The 15,138-nt window shown below is 46.2% G+C and overlaps 1 protein-coding gene across 1 annotated transcript in view; it reads left to right on the top strand.

The window, feature by feature from the left end:
- Positions 1-936: 936 nt before the first annotated feature.
- Positions 937-15,138, top strand: part of mmp14b (matrix metallopeptidase 14b (membrane-inserted)) — a 38,472-nt gene continuing 24,270 nt past the window's right edge. Inside the window, exon 1 of the mRNA XM_014191589.2 lies at positions 937-1,531. Within this exon, the coding sequence (XP_014047064.1) occupies positions 1,433-1,531 (99 nt within the window). The 5' untranslated portion in view covers positions 937-1,432. The remainder of the gene's footprint in view (positions 1,532-15,138) is intronic.

Consider the following 15,138-nt stretch of genomic DNA (forward strand, 5'->3'; position numbering starts at 1 on the left):
CTGGAATCTGTTCAGCGCCATTTTCCCTACATTTTCCTCCCATACAATTCTAGTTCCAGTCAAGGAGGTACAGCCCCTCACCATTTGAGTTACAGCTAGCAAAATGCACACAGAGCAGGGAAAGAGAGAGAGAGAGTGAGAGAGAGAGAGAGTGTGAGAGAGAGAGAGAGAGAGAGAGAGAGAGAGAGAGAGAGAGAGAGAGAGAGAGAGAAAGAGCAATGACATGGTGCACATATCTGAACATATGTGACGTAGTTTTCTATTTTCAGGGACCACTTTTGACTTGTGAGTGCTACTTTCAGAACTACTAGATAATAAGTATACAACATTACTGGAGAATCTTTTTAACGTCCAAAAGCGGAAATCTTGTTGCAGGCTCTCTTTCCATTTCTCTTGAAACCCGGATGCATCTGGTTGTTTCGACCCCAATGAGGGTGAGGCTGAGGTGACCCCTCTACCCTCTTTCATTAAAAAATATCAACGGCCCATACTACCTACCATTGCGTATGCCTGCCTGATGATAACTGTGTCATTTATCTGGGAGCAACGATCTTCTATCACAGAACATTTGAGCATGTCCCCAGACTTGGCTACCGATGAACATTTCAGAAAGAATGTGAGAGTCTTGTTCATCGATATGCCTATTTGCATAATACTTGAAATATATAAACATTTATCTCATGTATTGATACTTTCATGGAATGACCTGATGTGTGACTGTAGACAGTGTTGGTGATATGCTTACTAACTCGTAATAACTCCTTTATAAAGTAATTACTCAGAGGTAGGCTTACAGAGGCTGACTGGGCACCATTTTCCCTAGCAGAAGACAGCCATACATCTCTGCCAAGGTGATGAGCTAAAAAGCTGACCATACCCCTTCATGCAAAAGCAGAAGGGAAGGGCCAATGTTGAAGGGGGAGGTTTTACTATTTTCTAGCAAAGGCCTCGCGGGACTGTCAAGCTAGCAGTTGCTGTGTGGCAGAGAGAGAGGGGGTGAAGAAAGAAGAATCAAAACATCCCGACCATCCCGACACAAGGAACATTTAGGGGAAGCTGCAAATAAATATATAGGCCTAAAACGCTGAGACTGCGACAAAGAGAAACAAGGTCGTCGTTTATAATTATTGTGGAATGTGAGCTGTTAAAACTTTGGATGCCAAATTATTGATGCAACCTCTCGCAGCTCTTTAATCAAGTTACTCCTCAGTTTATGTTTACAAATACATCTGGTTTTGATTTTAGAACAAGTAAAGAATGTCCGGCTTTCATCAACGCAAACTGCTGTTTAAACAATTATATTTTTGATCCATAATTCTGCATTTGGAAGCGTTCTTCCTACCGGTGTAGCAACTTCAAGAATCAAGGAAAAGTGATTCAGGGAAAAACAGGGCCTATTTGGTAGTTTTTTTGCCGGTGTCGTGGTCGAGGAATGGCACTCCGGGTAGAGGCATATGCCCAATTGCTGTTGCTCGTGTTGGCATTGGACCTGAGCGTGCAAGGAGCGGAACCACAGTATCAAAAACCAGAGGTGAGTGAGTCATAGCCTGCTCTCGGGAGGTCACTCGAAAGTAAATAACAGGGATTGATGGTTTGTTGACAGATTCCTCAGAGTTAACGGCTACCCTGGAGTGATTGGGGTTATGTGCTTTGCTCAAGGGCACAGCGACATTTTTTCACCGTGTCGGCTCCCGGAATGGAACCCGTAGGATTTCAGATTACTGGCACAACGCTAGGCTAACCACTTGGCAATATCCTATCTTAAACTATGTAGAAAAAAAAATATGCATCGTGATGTTTTAACCTGATATATAACAATGGGCCCTACTGTTAACCTTAATAAAAGCACAAATAACTTATTCTTATCTTAAAAGAGCCAAATTGGTAATGATTGCAGAGAGAGACTGTCTGTCAAGCAGTAAGACTTTTCATTTGATTAAGTAAATGGTTTCAATTTTGCAAAGTAAGCATATATTTTAAACAGTTCACACATTTATAGTCAAAATTGATGATTCAAAATAGACGTTTTGAACAGATATTTTGATCAATTTCACCCATAGCCAATTGTTATAAACATTTGTGTATTATTCATTTAAAGTGTTGTGTTTCTGTCACACCCAGAGCTGAGAAATTGGAAATTGAGCTAATCTGATATTTAAAAAATATATATATATATTTTTTATTTATTTAACTTTTATAGCCTAACGGTATGACCTAAGATGTCAAACCTATATGGGCGATATGCGATATGCCATCAGACTTTTGGAACGCTATAGTCTATCAACTCAGTTCCAACTGCATCTGAAACATCAGACTGTCCACTTGGTATAGAGACATTGACTGGAAGCTAAATATGTATTGACATTTAAGAGTTATTTTTGAGTTATAGTGGCTGCCATGTTCCCCAGGGGCCAAATCTGGGGTGGCTCCATGCCTATATCTTTTCAGGGTACATACATCGACCTTTGTGCCAAATCTGGTGCTTTTATCACAACGTTTTCAATAGCCAGCTTAGCCACACACCACTAGTATACACAATTGATCATTTTGAATTCCTCCATATTAACACAGAAATCATGGTAAATTGGGGTTTTTGGTTGGTAACGAGTTTTGAATTTGTTACATTTCTGACCTCATGGGTTTAGAAATGTACCCTTGTTGGTGTTTTTAGGGTTAAAAAGTTCTACCCCAAAAGCAAGGAAATAATTTCCCAGGTCTGGGATGTCAGACTGTCAGTAGAACTGGGGTGATGTGGGATGGTTCTGACCTCAGCTAAAGGACGCAGACCACAATGATGATGGCTCACATGACAACATTTAGAAATGCTGAGGAGGCAAAATAAAAGAAAAAGAGAAGAAGAAGGCAAATGGGGAGAAATACCATGGTCTCTGTATTGTGGTCAGGTATAGAGGCACTTTCTGAAAGGATAAGGGATTTAGAGTTGCGGGTAGGACCCAACTTCAAAGAAATGCGGAAATATAATTGTTGACATCTGTCCTGAGTTAGGGTTGAACTGGGGGAAGGGAGTTTTACAGAGAGAAGGGCTGTGTCTGAAGAGATGATAAACTGATGGTCAGCAGTGGAGGAGGACTCACCAGCGGTCAGTATCCCTAGTCAGAGAGATATGAAGTTATTTTGTTTCGACTACAGGATGTCACCATTATGTTAAACCCCCACGCACCCCATACTCCTACTGACAGACATCTATCATTTAGGAAAACACAGTCGGCTAGCTAGATCATTATGAAAACAGTCAACTAAATCATGTCACATGAAGCTCTGACTACATCACTGTAGATGTCAAATGTCCTTTTGATGTTTTTCATCTGACTGCTGGCGCCTGAACTGTAATCTGAGCATACTGTAGGGGCCTGGATTGCATTTCCAGCTGTGCAAATGGAAAGAATAATTTATCTACATCAGGGATGGGAAACTGACTTTTGTTGGCACGCGGTAGAATTTCCAAATAAAAAAATGATATAATATTTTGGAATTCAGTCGGGAATAATATAATACACAAGGTGCAATTTTGAAATGTGATTGTGCATCAGCTGTTTTTCTCCTGTTATATCAGTCACTGACAGTCACTCAATTAGCTCATGTCAGCTGAAATGTTTCAGAATGGTAAATTAGTATAGCGGCCAGCTATCTAAACTTGTAGTAATCATGGTCGAATTACCGACATTGATTTTGTTAGTCATTGTCACTCAGATATCATATTAAAAACCGCAAACATTTCTCTCCACCCTATGGCATAATTTGTGTGAAATTAGCTGTTAAATTTTCTCTCACCTTGGGCTGGGCGTTTATCGTATTTTACTATATATCGGTATTGATACATGGACCAGTTTGGGTTTTTACTTTACATTAACCGATGTGATACGCAACTCAGGAGGGTGTAATGTCAGTTTTTATAGTTTACTCCGTTTGCTAGTTGTGTCGTCTTTCTCCCTCCTTCTGCATGTCGCTTCCCACACCAATCCCAGCTCCCTGTCACTCAAGATGAGAGCAGTTGCTCGGAGTCACAAACACTTTCTTGCTGTTCACTGCAGTTTGCATGGTCAGGTAAATGCAACAAGATGTTGGTGAAAATAATTCTGATTCCCACAAGTGTTCTACAATTACTCTATTAGACCTATATTACTGTCTGCTAGTTCGTCTTTTCTTAGCAAGTTGTGACTAAAATAAATCTTGTTAGCCGCTAATGCTAATCACTAGTTAGCTGGCTAGTTAGCTTGCTAAATGTACTAAGAGACCAGTACATGCTCCTCAGTGAATTTCAGAAAAATACAAATAACTGAAACATTAAATAAAACTATATTAAAATATATTCACATCACCAAATAATGGATTAAAACACACTGTTTTGCAATGAAGGTCTTGTAGCCTCAGCAGCACTCCGTAGGGTAGCACCATTGTGTAGCCGGAAGACAGTTAGCTTCTGTCCTCCTCTGGGTACGTTGACTTCAATACAAAGCCTAGGAGGCTCATGGTTCTCACCCCCTTCCATAGACTTACACAGTAATTATGACAACTTCCGGAGGATGTCCTACAACCTATCAGAGCTTTTGCAGCATGAACTGATATGTTGTCCACCAAATCAAAGGATCAGAGAATGAATCTAGTACTGAAAGCATAAGCTACAGCTAGCTAGCACTGAACTGTATAAAATGTGGTGAGTAGTTGACTCAAAGAGAAAGAGAATAGTTGAACAATTCTGAACAAATAATTTATTCAAAAATGAAGGATAAGCAGGAGAGAGAGCTATCTATATTTCGTAGTCTATATTTTTCTCACTGTCACTTAGCTAGCATCGAATGCAGCTAGCTAGTTTGGCCTACTCAAACACCTGGCTCAAATAGAGAGGGATGCTATGTTAGCTAGCTGACTATGGCTATTCAACACTGGAACTCTTCCAAGGCAAGGTAAGCTTTTGGTTTTATAAATGTATTGCCACTGGGGCCCACCGGTGTAACTGCTAAACTGCTTGTTGCTGACTGTACACTGTACTGCATGATTGTAGGGGGTTTACTAACACGTTAGTTCTAGTAACTATGTTGACTATGACATGACAACGATGTAGGCTGTGTGTAGCGGTTAGCGGTCATGATATGAAGGTTTGGCTTGGAAATGCTTTTTTGAGTTGTCACAGACAGCTGATGTGTTGTGCAATGAAGTCCACAAGCAAAGGGTAAAAGTGAGAGGAAGAGAGCACATAGATTGATGCTAGAAGGAATTATATATACAACAAGCTGTTTGAATGTGGCTGCTATGAAAGTGAACTGTATGTGATCAGGGGTGTATTCATTGCGCCGATTCTGTTGAAAAACGTTTCTTAAACGGATGCAAAAGGAACGAAACGGGGATTAACATACCTGAACCACAACAAAATGTTGCTTAGGGCCCCAAAAAAGGCTAGGGCCGACTCAGACTGCAAGTGTGGGTATGGATGTGGGTATGTAGACCCGTAAATCACTGCACCCCTCTCATGATGAGTTCAGATTTTTTGTGGCCCCCACCTCCATCAAAGTTGCCCCTCCCTGACCTAGATTAGACTGTCAATTTAGCAGAAAGAAGATCTCTCAGAGGGAACTGAAGCACTGATAATTGTTACATCTGCTCCTGCCACACCCTCTACTGCGCATCCTGTGTCGCCACTCCCCCAGTGCTCTCTCCCTCTCCCTCTCTCTCTCTCTGTGTGTGTGATTGTGTGGGCTGAGACAGATGTGCTGGAGTCAGAGCAGATCCCCACCAGCTGCAACCTGTTCCATAATTAAGACCTCTACAAATACTCAGTCCTGCCACTTCCACACTGCCAGATTGTAATCTCTGCTCAGTCAGTCCACGTTTCTAGCCGTTTTTTACTATTTAGATCCTGTTTTCCTTGCCTGACACGGTTTTCCTCTCCGCTATAGTTCTGCCCGCTCTGACTCTGGTCCCTGTCTCTAGTCCCACGTCTCCTCATCCTGCTACTCTGCCCTGGATTCCCCATTCTACTGCTCCCTTGGATTCACCTCCGGACCTGCTTACACTGTCCCAACCCCTCTCGCTCCAGCCTCAGCCTCCGCACCTGGTTTCCTGCAACCTGCCCGAGCTTCCCCTGGCCTGCACTCCATCTTCTCCCTGTGTTTCAATAAATAGCTTGGTTACTTCATCCCAGTCTCGTCGTCTGAGTCTGCTCTTGGGTTTCCCTGTTCCACTCCGCGTAACAGTATGATCTGGCCAAAGAGATTAACCCAGCAGACTCAGATCCTCTCCACCAAATCCTCGCCGGCCAAGGCGCCCTGCTCAAGCAACATGACCAAACCCACATAAAGTAGTTTTCACGGATCCTGTCTGACCTACAGGGCTGAACCTTCACCCAGAGCTCACAACCAGTCCCCAAGTGATTCTTCTCCGCCCCTGGAGCCGTTTGTTCCGACTCCCGAGCACTACGATGGCAACCTGCAGAGCCTTTTTAGTACAATGTTCACTAGTATTTGAGCAACAGCCCTATGCTAGCGAACGGGCTAAGATTTCCTTCTTGATTGGCTGCCTCGATGGAGCAGCACTTTCCTGGGCCACAGCGGTGTGGGAAAGACAGTCCCCCATCTGCTTCTCTTACTCCAGATTCACAGAGGAGATGAAGAACGTCTTCAACCACCCGGTCTGTGGTAAGGATGCCGCTAAACGACTCCTGTCCCTCCGTCAAGGCCCCCATAGTGTTGCTGAGATGGCATGTGAGTTTCGCACCCTCGCTGCTGAGAGCGGCTGGAATGAGGCCCTTCAGGGAGCATTCCAAAACGCGCTCACTGAGACCATCAAGGACAAGTTGGTGTCCAGGGATGAGCCTGATGGACTCGATGAACTCATCTTTCTAGCCATCCGCATCGACAACCGTCTCTATAAGCGTCGGAGGGAGAGAGTAGGTAGGGTTGCATGCACCATAACATCTGCTTCAGCACCTTGTCCTCTTTCTTCGACTGCATCCCTTTCCAAGGCTCTTCCTGATCCTGAACCCATGCAGCTCGGCCGGGCCCGTCTCTCTCCAGAGGAGAGGCAGCGGCGAATCGGTGCTAGGTGTTGCCTATTGTGGTTAGGTTGGTCACTTTGTCTCCACTTGTTCCCTGCGTCCAGCAAAAAGGGGTCTCGGCAGTAGTGGGGGATATACTGTTGAGCCAAATCACCTGCCCATCTTCCCCCAGACCCCTGCTTGAAGGCAACCTTGTGTGGCAGAGCAAGGCGTTTCCTCTGTCTGCTCTCATCAATTCGGGTGCCGACGGGAGCTTCCTGGACCGAGGCGTCGTTAACCAGTTGGGCCTGGACACTGTCCCACTCGATTCACCCCTCGACGCCAACGCTCTCAACAGACAGCTCCTCGCTCATCTCTGTGAGAACCGTCCCTGTCATCCTGCATCTCTGGAAACCACCAGGAAAAGATCAGTTTCCACATAATTGACTGTCCTTACTCCACCCTGGTTCTTGGCCATCCATGGTTAAAGCTACACAACCCACAGATTGAATTGACTGGACCACCGGAAAGGGAACCACTTGGAGTTAATTTTGTCACTCTAATTGTCTACATTCTGCCCTTGCCCCTGCCTTGTCTGTGCCCCAGTCCATTCCAGAACCTCCGGACCTGTCATCAGTTCCTCCAGAGTATCACAATCTAGCTCCTGTGTTCAGCAAGCACCACGCCCTGTTGCTGCCGCCTCATCGGCCTTACGACTGCCCCATTGACCTCCAGCCTGGAGTTTCCCATCCCGGTAGCCGGTTATTTAACCTCTCTCGTCCCGAGCAAGAGGCTATGGAGAGGTACATCCAGGATTCTCTGGCTGCAGGACTTATCAAGCCATCTTCCTCCCCGGTGGGTGCTGGGTTTTTCTTTGTGAAGAAGGATGGGTCACTGAGACCGTGCATAGACTTCCGTGGGCTGAATAATATCACAGTAAAGAACAAGTACCCCTTGCCACTCATCAGCTCTGCTTTTGCCCCCCTCCATGGTGCCACGGTGTTTACCAAACTCGATCTCCGGAATGCCTACCACCTTGTCCGCATAAGAGGGGGACGAGTGGAAGACAACGTTCAACACACCACTGGGTCACTGAGTATTTGGTCATGCCTTTTGGTCTTACTAACGCCCCTGCTGTTTTCCAGGAACCTAGTCAATGATGTGCTGAGGGATGTGATTGGACGCTTCGTTTTTGTCTATTTAGATGACGTCCTGATTTTTTCCCCCCAAGGACCCTGAGGCTCACCAGCAACACGTTCTTCAACAGCTGTTGGAGAATAAGCTTTTTGTTAAAGCTGACAAATGTGAGTTCCATGCTGCCTCAGTGTCTTTCCTGGGTTATATTATTGCACAGGGACAGTTACGTATGGACCCCGCCAAGGTCCTGGCAGTCAGAGTGGCCTGCGCCCTCCAACCTGAAGCAGCTACATCGTTTCCTGGGGTTTGCAAATTTTAAGACGTTTCATCCGCAACTACAGCCGTCTGAATGCACCTTCAACCACTCTCACCTCCACCTGCACTCCATTCCACTGGACTCCTGAGGCAGAGGCAGCATTCCTGGAACTTAAGCGTCGCTTCACCTCCGCTCCGGTCCTTACTCAGCCCGACCCAGGACTCCAGTTCATTGTGGAGGTGGACGCCTCTGACACCGGGGTAGGTGCTGTTCTATCTCAACGTTCCCCCTCTGATCAGAAGGTCCACCCATGTGCATTATTTTTCCATAAGCTCTCACCTGCAGAGGAATTTTGACATCGGAAACCGGGAAGTCCTGGCAGTTAAGCTGGCTCTTGAGGAATGGCGCCCTGGCTGGAGGGCTCTGTCACCCTCCCCCCCCTTCATCATGTGGACTGACCATAAAAACCTGTCCTACATCCAGACTGCCAAACATTTGAACTCCCGGCAAGCTAGGTGGGCCTTGTTCTTCGGTAGATTCAATATCACACACACTTATCGCCCCGGTTGAAAGAATACCAAGCCTGATACCCTCTCCTGCCAGTTCACCACCGACAACACGGGTACCAAGCCAGAAGCCATTCTACCATCCACCTGCATCATTGCCGCCGTCGCCTGGGAAATCAAGTCCCGTATCCGCCAGGCTCAGCAGAACCAGCCTGACCCGGGTAACGGTCTTTGTTCCCGATTGTGGTCGCTCTGATGTTCTTCAGTGGTGCCATTCTACTCACCTCACCTGTCACCCTGGTATGAACCGGACCCTCGCCTTCCTGCGTCAGCGCATCTTGTGGCCCACCATGGAGAGAGATGTCCAGGAGTTTGTCTCAGCCTGCTTGGTTTGTGCTCGGAACAAAACCTCCATTAAACCCACTTCCGGGCTGCTGCGCCCTCTTCCCATACCCAGTTGCCCCTGGTCACACATAGCTCTGGACTACGTCACTGGCCTTTCCCCATCTAACGGTAACTCTGTCATCCTCACCATTATTGACAGGTTTTCCAAAGTGGCTCACTTCGCTCCCGTCCTCCAGGGAGACTGCGGACCTGCTAGTATCCCATGTGTTTCGTCTGCATGGCATTCCTACTGACATCGTTTCCGGTAGGGGACCCCAGTTTACCTCCCAGGTATGGAGATCCTTCTGTTCAGCTCTTCGTATCAATGTCAGTCTTTCTTCTGGATATATTCCGGTCCCGTGTGGCTCAGTTGGTAGAGCATGGTGTTTGCAATGCCAGGGTTGTGGGTTCGATTCCCACGGGGGACCAGTACAGAAAAAATGCATTCACTACTGTAAGTCGCTCTGGATAAGAGTGTCTGCTAAAATGACTAAAATGTAAAATGTAAATATCACCCCCAGACCAACGGCCAGACTGAACAGGCCAACTAAGAGATGGAGACTGACCTCTGCTAGCCCTTCCTCCTGGAGCGCTCAGCTACCCTGAGTTGAATATGCCCACAACACCCTCACCAACGTCTCGTCAGGTATGTCACCTTTCGAGTGTGCTTTGGGTTACCAACCCCCCTTGTTCCCCGCCCAAGAGGTTTAGGTTGCGGTTCCCTCTGTCCAGGACCATCTGCGCTGTTGTCTTTGTACCGGGAGGAAGGCTCGGGCTGCCCTTCTTCGTGCCTCCGATGACCCAGTCCCAAGCCACCGTTGGCGGGTCTACACCCCAGGTCAAAAGGTATGGCTCTCATCAATGGGCAACCCGCCCATTGAAGGCAGTATCGAATAAACTTTCCCCCGATTCAGTGGTCCCTTTGAAATTGACCGTGCCATTAACCCCTCTGCAGTGCGCCTGAAACTCCCAGCCTCTCTCAGGATCCATCCTACCTTCCATGTATCCCTGATTAAACCTGTCTGCTCCAGTCCTCTGTCTCCTCCTTCAGCAGCTCTTCCACCCCCTCGGTTCATCGATGACCATCCTCCCTTTACTTTCCGGCGGCATTTGGATGTGCGCCGTCGAGGTCACGGAAGCAGTACCTGGTGGACTAGGAAGGATACGGGCCAGAGGAGCGCTGCTGGGTGCCCCGCCATCACATTCTGGACCCATCCCTCTTACATGATTTCTATACCTCACACCCAGATAAGCCTGGTCGGGCGTCAAGGTGCTCCTGCCACACCCTCTACTGCTCATCCTGTATCTCCTTGACCTGCCGCCACTCCCCCAGTGCTCTCTCCCTCTCCCTCTCTCTGTGTGAAGAGACATGTGTGCTGGAGACAGAGCAGATCCCCACCAGCTGCAACCTGTTCCATAATAAGACCTCTATAAATACTCAGTTCTGCCACTTCCACACTGCCAGTTCATAATCTCTGCTCAGTCAGTCCACGTTTCTAGCCGTTTTTTTACTATTTAGATCCTGTTGTGCCTGTTTTCCTTGCCTGACACGGTTTTCCTCTCCGATACAGTTCTGCCCACTCGGGTCCCTGTCTCCAGTCCCACATCTCCTCATCCTGCTACTCTGCCTTAGACTCCCCACTCTACTGCTCCCTTGGATTCCACTCCAGACCTGCTTACCCTGTCCCAACCCCTGTCGCTCCAGCCTCAGCCTCCGCACCTAGTTTCCTGCAACCCGCCCGAGCTTCCCCTGGCCTGCATTCCATCTTCCCCCTGTGTTTCAATAAATAGCTTGGTTACTTCATTCCAGTCTCCTCATCTGAGTCTGCTCTTGGGTTCCCCTGTTCCACTCCGCGTAACAATCATGTCAGTCAACGAGTTTGCCATTTAGACAGATAAATCCGTTTTTTTACTTTAGAAGCAAGTAAAGAATGTGCAGCTTTCATCAATGAAAATGGCTATTTAAACAATTATATATTTTTAAACCGGGCCTTTACTAACCGGGCCTTTCTTTACTTTGCGGGTATCGTGGTCGAGGAATGGCACTTCGGATAGAGGGAATGCCCGACTGCTGTTGCTCATGCTGGGATGGGACCTGAGCGTGCAAATCGCCGCACAACTCTTGGGAGGTCACTCGAAAAGAAATAACAGGGATTGTTGGCTTATTGACAGGTTCATCAGAGTTAACAGCTACCCTTGAGTGATTGGGGTTATGTGCCTTGCTCAAGGGCACATCGACATATTTTTCACCTCCCGGAATTCAGCTTGCAACCTTTCAGATTACTGGCACAACAGTCTAATCGATAAGCTACCTGCTGCCCATTTGAACACAGCAATCCATTTTTGAATAGTTAGATTGGCAATATCCTCTGAAACTATGCATTGTGATGCTCTTACCTGATATGAAGCAATAGGCCCTACTGTTAACCTTAAGTGCAAATAACATACAATATTTTTAGCTTTAAAGTGCCAAATTGGTATAATGTCTGTCGACCATTAACACTTTTTATTTTATTAACCTTTTGTAACAGTCAAATTGTTTACATTCCGCAGTACCAGTCAAAAGTTTGGACACACCTAGTCATTCAAGACTTTTACTATTTTCTACATTGTAGAATAATAGTGAAGACATAACTATGAAAAAAACACATGGCATCATCTAGTAATCCCCCCCCCCAAAAAAATGTATTCTTCAAAGTAGCCACCCTTTGCCTTGATGACAGCTTTGCACAATCTTGGCATTCTCTCAACCATCTTCATGATGAATGCTTTTCCAACAGTCTTGAAGAAGTTCCCACATATGCTGAGCACATGTTGGCTGCTTTTTCTTCACTCTGTGGTCCAACTCATCCCAAACCATCTCAATTGGTTTTAGATCGGGTGACTGTGGAGGCCATGTCATCTGATGCAGCACTCCATCACTCTCCTTTTTGGTCAAATAGCCCTTACACAGCCTGGGGGTGTGATGTGGGTCATTGTCCTGTTGAAAAACAAATGATAGTCCCACTAAGCACAAACCAGATGGGATGGTGTGTCGCTGCAGAATGCTGTGGTAGCCATGCTGGTTAAGTGTGCCTTGAATTCTAAATAAATCACAGACAGTGTCACCAGCAAAGCACCCCCACACTATCACACTTCCTCCTCCATGTTTCATGGTGGGATCCACGCATACGCAGATCATCCATTCACCTACTCTGTGTCTCACAAAGACACGGCGGTTGGAACCAAAAATCTCAAATTTGGACTCATCAGACCAAAGGACAGATTTCCACTGATCTAATGTCCATTGTTATTGGTGTCCTTTAGTAGTGGTTTCTTTGCAGCAATTCGACCATGAAGGCCTGATTCACGCAGTCTCCTCTGAACAATTAATGTTCCTGTTACGTTCCTCCTAAGAAGAGGTAGGTGCAGGAGTCAGGCGCAGGAGAGCAAGGAATTTCCAGAGCACAATAGTTTATTAAACGTCCCAAACACGACAACAACAGGTGGGAAAACACACCCAACGAAGTCGCCACACACATGGAAATAAACATAACACACGGAGGAGAAACCTCTACTCCAAAATACTCTACACACGGTAAAACACGACCGTGAGGGAAAAAAACCCGTGGCGCAAACACGCACCCCCCCAGCAGAGCAACAACAGCAAATAATCCCGCACAAAGAATAGCAGGCAGCGGAGGTTAATAAACCCACCGAAAACAACTAACAGGACACAGGTGTAAACAAATCAGACAGACACAAACGAAAAGGAAAAACGGATCGGTGGCAGCTAGTAGGCCGGCGACGATGACCGCCGAGCACCGCCCGAACAGGGAAAGGAGCCACCTTCGATGGAAGTTGTGACAGTTCCAACAAGTCAGTTCTTAAAATTTCTGGCCTGCTAGAGCTGCCTCGGTCAACTGTAAGTGCTCTTAGCGTGAAGTTGAAAGTCTAGAAGCAACAAAGACTCAGCCGTGAAGTGGTAGGCCACACAAGCTCACAGAACGGGACTGCCGAGTGCTGAAGCACGTGGCGTGTAAAAATTGTCTGTCCTTGGTTACAACAGTCACTACCGAGTTCCAAACTGCTTTTGTAAGCAACGTCAGCACAAGAACTGTTCGTCGGGAGCTTCATGAAATCACCATGCGCAATGCCAAGTGTCAGCTGGAGTGGTGTAAAGCTTGCCGCCATTGGACTCTGGAGCAGTGGAAATGGGTTCTCTGGAGTGATGAATCAAGCTTCACCATCTGGCAGTCCGACGGATGAATATGGGTTTGGTGGACGCCAGGAAAACGCTACCTTCCCGAATGCATAGTGCCAACTGTAAAGTTTGGTGGAGGAGGAATAATGGTCTGGGGCTGTTTTTCATGGTTCGGGCTAGGCCCCTTAATTCCAGTGAAGGGAAATCTTACCGCTATAGCATACAATGACATTCTAGACGATTCTGTGCTTCCAACTTTGTGGCAACAGTTTGGGGAAGGCCCTTTCCTTTTTCAGTATGACAATGCCACCGTGCAAAAGTGAGGTCCATACAGAAATGGTTTGTCGAGACTGGTGTGGAAGAACTTGACTGGCCTGTACAAAGCCCTGACCTTAACGCCATCGAACACCTTTGGGATGAATTTGAACGTTGACTGCCTACAGTTCATTCGGAAAGTATTCAGACCCCTTCCCTTTTTACACATTTTGCTACATTACAGCCTTATTGTAAAATTGAAAAAGTAAAATTAAAATCCTCCAATCTACACATAATCCCCATAATGACAAAGCAAAAACTGTTTTCTTTTACATAAGTATTCAGAATCTTTGCTATGAGACTCGAAATTGAGCTCAGGTGCATCCTGTTTCCATTGATCATCCTTAAGATGTTTCTACAACTTGATTGGAGTCCACCTGTGGTAAATTCAATTGATTGGACATGATTTGGAAAGGCACACATCTGTCTATAATGTCCCCATAATGTCCCACAGTGCATCTCAGAGCCAAAACCAAGCCATGAGGTTAAAGGAATTGTCCATAGAGCTCCGAGACCAGATTATGTTGAGGCACAGATGTGATGAAGGGTACCAAAACATTTCTGCAGCATTGAAGGTCCCCAAGAACACAGTGGCCTCCATCATTCTTAAATGTAAGAAGTTTGGAACCACCAAGACTCATCCTAGAGCTGGCCACACATTTATAGTCAAAATGTATGTTTCAAAATAGATGTTTTTGTATGTTTGGACAGATATAAATTTCACCCATAGCCACTTTATTATAAACATTTGTGTGCTATTAATTTAAAGTGTTTCTGTGATACACAGAGGCTGAGAAATTGGCAATTGAGCTAGTCTGGTATATAGCCTACCGGTATGATGTCCACGGATATGGGCCATATGTTATTTGGGCGCCAGTGCCATCAGACTTTTGGAATGCTATAGTCTAACAACTCAGTTCCAATTGACAGCTTTTCACTGTTTCTGTTCTACATTTGGGTTAACTCACCAACAAACCAAATATAATACTACTGGTAATTTGAGTGACGTTTGGCCATAATCTTTGCACCAGAACGCTCACTAGTATTGAGAGAGAGATAATACCCTAAATGAACAGTAAATCAAGATCTGCAGGTCTGTGTAATAGCCAATTAGACTGGGCTCAATGCAGCTGTTTAAAGACCATAGTACCAGTCAGAGCATGGAAGGTAGGTGTGTCATATATTGTGGCCCCAGGGAAAGCGAGAAAGTGGGCAGAGGATTTCCTCTTTGCTTGAAAACACCTTGTATTGGTCTCACTGTGGCAATACGCCTGCAGCCTGACAATGACAATACACAAAGCGAATGACACAGGAAGGGGGAGGAAGGCGGAGGGTCAGCCAGTACAAAGAGGGAACCAGTCTGATG

This window comes from Salmo salar, chromosome ssa03, assembly GCF_905237065.1.
Source record: "Salmo salar chromosome ssa03, Ssal_v3.1, whole genome shotgun sequence".
Lineage (NCBI taxonomy): Eukaryota > Metazoa > Chordata > Actinopteri > Salmoniformes > Salmonidae > Salmo > Salmo salar.